Genomic DNA, 8,182 nt, shown 5'->3' on the forward strand with positions numbered 1-8,182 from the left:
GACTGGGCTTTGGAACAGGCAGAGATTACTTCAGCCACCTTCCTTCATTCCCACTTCTGAAGACCTGCCACCATGAGGAACTCTAGCGGTTAGGATGGTCCAGGTCCCAACACAGAAACTACAGAACGGCAAGGTCCCCTCCAGCATCTGTGCTGTGCTTAGGTGGTGTAAGTTTCCAAGAAAAGGATCAGCAGGTACATGGATGGCTCAGGATGCCTGTCCTACAGCTGGTGCCAAGCGAGCACACTGTCCCTTACCATGGCACTCAACAGCTGGGCACCGTTGAAGATGTTCTCTCATGACAAGATAATCTCAGAGCAAATTAAAATACTAATCTCCAAAATTATATGCCATACACTAAGTAGCATTTACAGCTCCTAGTTCCACTGGCAAGTGACTGGCAAGTATTTCTCTTCAGAGGTGGATTAGCTTTCAGGCAGCTGAAGTACTAGCATGTTTATTGCATTTAACGTATCACTGAATGGTCTGAGTTAATCTAACTTCTAGAAGTAATTTACTCTTTAATAGGTCAGGCTTCTTTTCATTTCACAGCAGTCATTACTGTAATTACTCATGTGGTGTTCCCTTTAACTCAGTGCTACTTAAGGTTTTGCTGAGAGAATATATTTCAACCCCACATCATCAAAACATACAAAAATGTTTTAAAATGGTAGATATCTGGCCTTGCTTTGTGTGTGTATTTTAATTAGATTTTATTTTGTTATTATTTTTTTTGGCTGTGCCACATGGCTTGCAGGATATTAGTTCCTGGACCAGGGATCGAACCTGGGCCCCTGGCAATGAGAGTGCCAAGTCCTAACCACTGGACCATCAAGGAATTCCCTGGCCTTGCTTTGCATACTGTCTAAATTGATTACTCATGTTAAATATATACTCCTACAGTTCTAAATTTGAATGAGGCCCTTAGAGAAATTCAGACCATAAGTCTTTGGAGAGCACCACAGTGATCAATGTCAAGGTCAGAGTGAGAATGGTTTTCAACAAATACAATCAACCAATTATATATATACCAAAGGAAATTCTTTATTGTAAACAAGATATAAAGTACAACAAAAGAAATATTGTGCAAATTGTAAATCACAAGGATTTTTTTTATTAAAAGAAAATTCTTTTTTTGTTTTCCAAGAGTCCAAAGTTTTGATGGCAGAAATCTACACCCAATATAGAGAAAAATGTTAAATGGAAAGACATAATGACATTTTTCACTATATATTTTAAACAATTGACTTTTGTTTTACCACTGTATATATCATCCACTATACAAAACAGAATATAACAGAAATACTGTTAACAAAAGTGAATGTCCTAATTATTTTTCTACCTATCTACCTCCACATTCCCCCCCCCAAAAAAACTTCTATAAATTAACAGGACATTTGTCCACTTGTGAATAATGTTCACTCACTTTCTAATTCAATAAAGCACATGTTATATCCTCATAACATAAGGGTACTTTACTGATGTCCTAAGCCATCTTTTTGAAGGAGTTATCTAAAATTCTTAATATCCCTTCTTTACAATATGTGTTTTCATCTTCAATTTTTTTTCGAAACAAAGTGCAGTGTATTTTAGAGTCTACGGAAAACACATTGGTATACAACTTTCAAATCTACACAGGGAACTGCAGCCAACTAAGGTTCAAAGCATAATAAAATGCCTAGTTATAGTCATTTGTTAAACTTTTAAAACAAAAACGCAAAAAAACCCTGAAGCAACACTTCAAAGCAATTAAATTAATGAGGATTCCAATTCTTTGGGACCTCTTCAGCAATATACAGTTGCTCAATTCCAAACGTCAGCAACTAGTGTAAAAATGCTAGTTCTAGATATATTTAACAACTATGTCCACGAAGCTGAATGGAAAGACTAAGAATAGTAAACAAGATAACTCTAGGAAAGGATAATAATATTCGCGATAATACAGATCAATTTTACATCTCCATCTCTGTACCGTAATGTTTACTTCCAGTCTCTACACTCTTGAAACCAGTGCTTTTGAAGAATCACATTGAAAAGTTGGTCTCAAGTATAAATGGTGAAAGTAAAGTAACAAATTGTGCACACAAATTCAAAATCTGTGCTACCTGTGGTTGGGCTGACCTCACCTGAAACCTTCAAAAAATATTGAAAGGAATAAACTTTCTCATCTCTCTTACGTGGTAAGAAATGAGTCCTGCCACTCTTTGAGCTGCCTGTGGCCGTAGCACTTCTTACCATCTAACCCAGGCTGGGCCTTCTCCCCAGGCCGTGGGGCTTCTGCTTGCAGCCCGCACTGGAGGGCCACAGACTTGCAGTGGAAGCATTTTTATATCACCACTGGCTTCTGGCTGTGACCAAAGTTAGTCTGATTCTTTACCATCCGTCTGTCACTGTGTGGGAGCAGGGGTTGGAGGTAGGGTAATGTCATTTAACTTGCTCACTTCCATCTGCCAGTTTGGTAGCTTCTTGGCTGACAGATGGCGCCGGGCATGTTTGGTCAAATGGTCGCTCCTCATGAACCGCCGGTCACACATGGGACAGGCGAATTTCTTCTCACCTGTGTGGGTTCGTCGGTGTCTGGACAGTTCATCTGAACGAGCAAACCTCCTTTCACAACCTTTCCAGCTACAGCTAAAAGGTTTTTCTCCTGAAACAAAATAAGTCATATTATTATTATTATGCATTTATTAAGCCGCTGTAAGTTACATATTAAATCATATTTAAGATACTTTATTAGACATTTAAAGAATCATCATTTGAGAAATTAAAACAAAAACACCTTGATGAAATCTTTTAGAAGACCTTGCACTGGTAAATACCATCCACTAGAGTGGCTAATAAGGCAAGTTCTTCCTTAACATGCCTGGTTTACATTTGCGATCATTGCCAAAAAACCTTCATCCAAATTTCTAAGACTTAAATATGAAATAAGAAATGGTTGGTACCTGTATGCGTTCTCATGTGGGCCTTCAGATGAGAACTTTTAAAGTACGTCTTGCCACATCCTGGATGGCTACAGATGTGACTTCTTATCCTTGATGAGTCAATCTGAGGAGTGACTTTTGCTGCTGAAGGAGAAAACCCTGGAGCAGGGGCAATGGGAGAGAGTCTGGTGCCATTTGGGCTCACCACTGGAGGCTTGGGGTTCTGAACAACGGGCTGGGGTACAACAAACATGACGGCGCCTTTGGGCACCTGAGTGCCCATGAATACAACAGGTGGGCAGACGGCTGGCGGCTGACTGGGTGGAGTGCTGGGGACGACTGTTGTCACAACTGGGTTGTTTGCAGGGAGGGGAACCATCTGGCAGATGACGGGCATAGGTGGCACTCCCCCTGTTGATACTGCAGGTGGAGAGACTAAGACCGACTTTTGTTGTGGGCACATGGGGACCGGCTGAGATCTACAGATTACTGTCTCTGAGGAAGGCACAGAAAAGTCATAAAGTGCAGCACTTGCTTTCTCTTCAACACCTGCCACTGTGTCTCTCTCACGTTTGGATCTGTTTGGTGACACAGCTGCACAAGGTATGTTTTTTCTTGCAGTCTCAGCATTTAGGTGGGTTCTTCTTCGAAAAGAATTGTCCTGATAGTTAAGGATGCTGGCTGCTTTCACTGGGCAAGATCGGTGGTTACACAGCTGGGCATCAGCTGTATGACGAATCACACTTGTTGCCTGAGCCTTGGGGAGTTTGGGGGCAGGTACTGGGCTCTTCTCCTCTTTGAAAGGTGCAGCAGCAATGTGAGGCTTGGCAGTATCTGACAATGATTTGAAGTGTCCAGTAGATGGCGCTGGTGCCATCAGATTCGACACTTGAGAGGGTTCAAAGTCAGAGGGACTGTAAGGTGGAGTCAAACACTAGAGCAGAGAAATACAGGCAACAGCGTGAAGAACAGTAGAGTTCATTATATAAATTATAAGAAATTCTCATTTACACTCATCTTTAAAGCAACAATACTTACAAATGCTGGGACTGTATGAAAATCAGGTGTACCAGGAAGCAGATTCTCTTCCTCTGACATATCAGACACTGGAGTAACGGGTCTGCTTTCAATGTATTTCTTAAAATCAGACTTCCAACTGCAGCTCATTGACATAAGTGCTTCTACGGCTTCAAAGTCACTTTTCTCTGCAGTTTTGTTCCAGGAATACACACTCTCTTTTGATCTTTCAGAAATCATTTCCATTCTTTCCTCCTATAAATACAAAAAATTAAATGCTATAAGCATATTGTCATCCACATGACACGCACAGCAATGTGCAATTTTTTTTTTACTATCTGCACTTTTCAAAATAAAACTTGAAATAATTTTTCTCATCCCCACTCTGATAGTAATACTGATAAAAGTCTTCCTCATTCTTCCTCTCACACTTAGGCCTGAACACTGATACCCTTGCAAGGTAAAGAGGAACTTATTACCATTATGAGGACCAAGGCCAAAGGTACCAATGCACTTGTAATCCAAAAAAGAACTGCTTGGCTTAGAAAAAAAAAAACATTTTATATTCTTTCCAGAGTAGTCAACTGCAACAGGAGTCAGACAAAATAACTGAGGGAAGGCTCTACAAAAAAGTCATCTTTTTTCAATACTACAGGTATGGGGACCTGGTGGTCCAGTGGCTAAGACAACAGGCTCCCAATGCAGGGGGCCCGGTTTGATCTCTGGTCAGGGAACTAGATCCCACATGCATGCCTCAACTAAAGATCCTGCGTGCGGCAACTAAGACCGGGGCAGCCAAATAAATATTTTTTTAAAATCATTAAAAGAAACACTACAGGTATGGTATGAGATCTTTTCAGGTATGACTTCCTACTAGAAAAAAATAAACGGCCAAAATTTTCTTTTAAAAAGGCAAAGTATAGTGGACAGAGCTGTGGTCTGTTGATTTGGGTGTGACCTTTGGAAAGAATAATTTCAACTTCTTCATGTTTGTGTTCTCATTCACTGGATCTTACACTTAACACAATGGTTTGCTATGTGTAACTATGACCAGCTAATGCAATAGCACAAAAAAGAGATAATCAGAAAATTTAATATGCGACTTAAATTTGCAAGAACTCTGATTGTAAGAAATCTTCAATAGTCAAAATAGAATCTTATTTTAATTTTTTTAAAGAACTGCTCCTTGACAAAAATAACAGCACATGCCTTATATTTGAACAACTCCTTCTATTAGGTATTTAATGCTGCATATTAAAGTTCCTTAAACTGCACTAAAAGTTACTACCCTCCATCTCTCCAATTTTCCACCAATGTGATCCCATTCATTGGTCAAAGCAGAGATTGTGTAAAAACACAGAACAATTGTCTTTACGTGGCAAGGTATTAATCTCAACACTTGCTGAAAAAAACGCATAAACCCTTCGTACTGAAGCCTTAAGAAGCCATCGCTCTTGAAACATCGCTAACAATGCAATTGCATAATCGCGGGCCCTTTATGTAAGCTGCAACGGACAACGCATGTTGTGTAAAAGCCTCAAGACGCCAGTGCAAAGGAAAAAAGAGAAAAGGCAGGCAGCAGGGAAGAACAGTGTGAGCTGGGAAGGGCAGGGAGAAGTCGGGAGGGGAGGAAAGGGAGTGGGCCGCGAGAGAGGCAGGAAAGGGAAGCGCGGGCGGAGGCGCGGGAGGGGAAGGCAGACGAGGGGCGGGGGCGGACGGCGGGGGAGATCCTCGCTGGCTGGGACAGACGGATGGGGCCGCCCTAGCCTCAATGAGGCTCGCGGGTGAGTCACTGGGAACATTCCTCGCCGCTCGCACGTCCCCGCGTCCCTGCCCCCGCCATTGGCCAGCAGGCCGGGCGGCCCGGGCTGGGATTGGCTGGGCCGCGAAGGGCGGGGGCGCGGAGGAGGAGAAGGAGGGGGCGAGGCATGTGAACAAAGCGTGATCAGCGGCTGCTCCGGGCGGCGCAGGAAACCTGAACTGGGAATTGCCGCGCCGTCACCTTTCACCTACTTCCTGAGCCCGCGGGCCCCCGCCCTCGCGACGGCCCGGGGGAGGGGCCGCGGGCGCCGCCGCCAACCGCCCGGCAGTGCGCGCCCGAGCCCGCGGGGAGGGGCGGAGCCGCGGGCGCCGGGCTCCAGGAGCGCCCGCCCCTTCCAGCTCCCCGCGAGCCGCCGTTCCCTTAGGAACCGACAGCGGGGCCGGGCCTCACTCCCGCCTCTGGCGGAGGCCGGGACTGGGTCACTCAGGGACGAGAAGCTCCCCGGGCGCATCCGCTCCCGGCCCACCCCCAGCCTCCGCCTCAGCTGCCGGAGGAGGAGCCGGGTCCCCGCGGAAACCCGGCCCCCGCCCTCCTCCGGCTGCAGCCCCCGGGGACCCGGCCGAGCCCTCGGCGCTTCCCGCCCACGCCTCCCGCGGGACCTCAGACCACCCTGACTGTCCCCGAAGATGCGCGTCCCCTCCCCGCGGTTTCCGGCAGCACCGGCCCCCGCCAGCCGCGTGTCTCCACGAGTTCCCAGACGTGCAGCCCCAACAGGCCCCGCTCCAGACGCTCGGCTCCACGGCCTGCGGCTCCCGCCCCGACACGCTGCCCCCGCGTCTCGCAGCCCGGTTCCCCCCGCCCACCTTCCCCGCCCCGCTGCTGGGTCCCTCTTCCCACCCTCCCATCTCCTGTCGCCGAGGCGGCTCCCTCCCCCCTCCAAGGCGTCCTCAGAAGGCGGCCACCTGCCCGCTCCCGAGATGGGGAGTCTCCTCCAGCCGTATCGGGGGGGCAACTCCCCGGTCCCCCTCGGCGGTCCCGGGCCCACGTGCCATCCCCCGCACCCACGCCGGGCGCCCCTCCCCCAGCCCCCGCTATCTGCTGAGCAGCCCCGTCCTGCAAGCCTCCTTTCAGAGCCCCGAGTTGGGGAGCCCCCTCTCCTCTCCAGCGGACACCCCGCCCCTCAAAAGCTTCTGGGCAGCCCCCTCCCACCCTGGGTCGCATTCCTTATCCAGACGGAGGCATCTCTCCCCGGCGCCAGGTGCAGGGTGGCCCCTTGTCCCCCTTCCCCTTCCACACCTCTTATTCTCACTGACAGGGCAGCAGCCCCCTCCTCACTCTTCTCGCCCCTCCAGTCATCCTCCCCCTCACCTGCTTCAAGTCTCCCAGCGGAGCTGCCCCTTCCCCTCATTACACCTTGAGCAAGACCCTCTCTCCTTTCGTCTCTAGCTACCCGCCTGCTTCTCCTGAGCCCCTCCACGACGCACACGCCCTCACTAATGCCCAGTCTGCAGGCGGGAAGCCCCTTCCTCTCCCACGACTCCGCTGCAGCCTCAGTCCTCAGGCGAGGCTAATGTCAGGGGCTCGGGGTTCGCGCCCCCGGGGGCCCCTCAGACTCAGCGAGGCAGAGTAGGGCCGGGGCATCCCCAGGTCACTTACTGCAGGCTGCTGGAGAGAAGCGCCGAAGTTCAGCATGGTTGGCTGCCTGGCCGCCGGCGGCGAGCTGACTGGCTGCTTGGCTGCCTGGCCGCTTGGCTGCCTGGCCACAGACGGACGCCCGGAGACACTCGACGCCGCTCCCGCCACCGCCGCGCTCCGCGCCGTCTGCCCCCTCCCCATTCAGGTAGCCGCTCCGCCTGCCCCGCGCCGCGGGCGGGGGTGGGGGCGGAGCCTTCCGCCGGCCAATCAGTGACAAAGGTGTGTGAGGCGCCGGCCAATGGGCTCGCGGGGCCACGCGTGATCAGCGGCTGCCCGACAGCGTGAAGCTTGTGTCAGTGGAGCGTGTACACAATCTCCGGCAGCGTGTTCCCTCGGCCCAGCCCGAGGGAACTCCCGCCGCCACCTGACTCAGTGACACCGCCCCTACCCCTCACCCACCCCCGCCTGCGGTCCCCTTCCCTGGCCTGGGGGGGCGGCGCGGAGGACCTAGACCGGAGGCGCGGCAGCGGCGGCGCGCCCAGGCACTGCGGAGGGCCGGCCCCACGTGGGAGGTGGGGTGGGATGCCCGCTCCGCCCAGTCCCCTCGGCGCGAGGTCCCATCTCAGGCCGCTGCGAGATAGGCGGGACGCGGGGTAGCCAAGCGGGGGAGGCGGCGGCTGCAAGCCAAGGGTCCGGAGCCAAGAGATTTGCATTTGGAAGCGCCGATCTCTTGCGCGTCTGGCGAGAAAGCGGAGCCCGGTGACCGACTGAGCTGCATTTCTGGAGCATATGCTGGGTTTTGCCTCGCTGAGCCGTGGGTAGCACGAGGGAGGGGCGGAGAGGG

At 50.5% G+C, this 8,182-nt stretch overlaps 1 protein-coding gene and 1 non-coding gene across 3 annotated transcripts; both read right to left on the reverse strand.

Annotated features, from left to right (window-relative positions):
* Positions 1 to 765: 765 nt before the first annotated feature.
* TRNAE-CUC (transfer RNA glutamic acid (anticodon CUC)) lies at positions 766 to 838 on the reverse strand. The gene has a single exon. It is a non-coding gene; the product is annotated as a tRNA-Glu (tRNA).
* A 318-nt stretch (positions 839 to 1,156) lies between these two features.
* KLF10 (KLF transcription factor 10) lies at positions 1,157 to 7,765 on the reverse strand. 2 transcript variants are annotated; one of them, XM_030863043.3, is made up of 4 exons: positions 7,360 to 7,765; positions 3,963 to 4,196; positions 2,946 to 3,858; positions 1,157 to 2,647 (listed from the first exon to the last, which is right to left on the reverse strand). In XM_030863043.3, exons 1-4 carry the CDS (start codon positions 7,537 to 7,539, stop codon positions 2,388 to 2,390), a joined length of 1,587 nt encoding a protein of 528 aa, XP_030718903.2. In that variant the 5' UTR covers positions 7,540 to 7,765; the 3' UTR covers positions 1,157 to 2,387. The 2 variants fall into 2 exon arrangements, with proteins under 2 accessions (XP_030718903.2, XP_030718907.2); XM_030863047.3 differs by lacking the exon at positions 7,360 to 7,765 and adding an exon at positions 4,421 to 5,879.
* Between the last annotated feature and the right edge of the window lie 417 nt (positions 7,766 to 8,182).

This window comes from Globicephala melas, chromosome 17 (genome assembly GCF_963455315.2).
Source record: "Globicephala melas chromosome 17, mGloMel1.2, whole genome shotgun sequence".
NCBI lineage: Eukaryota > Metazoa > Chordata > Mammalia > Artiodactyla > Delphinidae > Globicephala > Globicephala melas.

Bases quoted from the DNA above. Each gene is read 5' to 3' on its own strand.
- KLF10 (XM_030863043.3), bottom strand. From the start codon at position 7,539: ATGGGGAGGGGGCAGACGGCGCGGAGCGCGGCGGTGGCGGGAGCGGCG. The intron at 4,197-7,359 runs GTAAGTGACCTG...TTGTATTTATAG, and splicing joins CTTCTCTCCAGCAGCCTGCA to GAGGAAAGAATGGAAATGAT. The intron at 3,859-3,962 runs GTAAGTATTGTT...TCTCTGCTCTAG, and splicing joins TTCATACAGTCCCAGCATTT to TGTTTGACTCCACCTTACAG.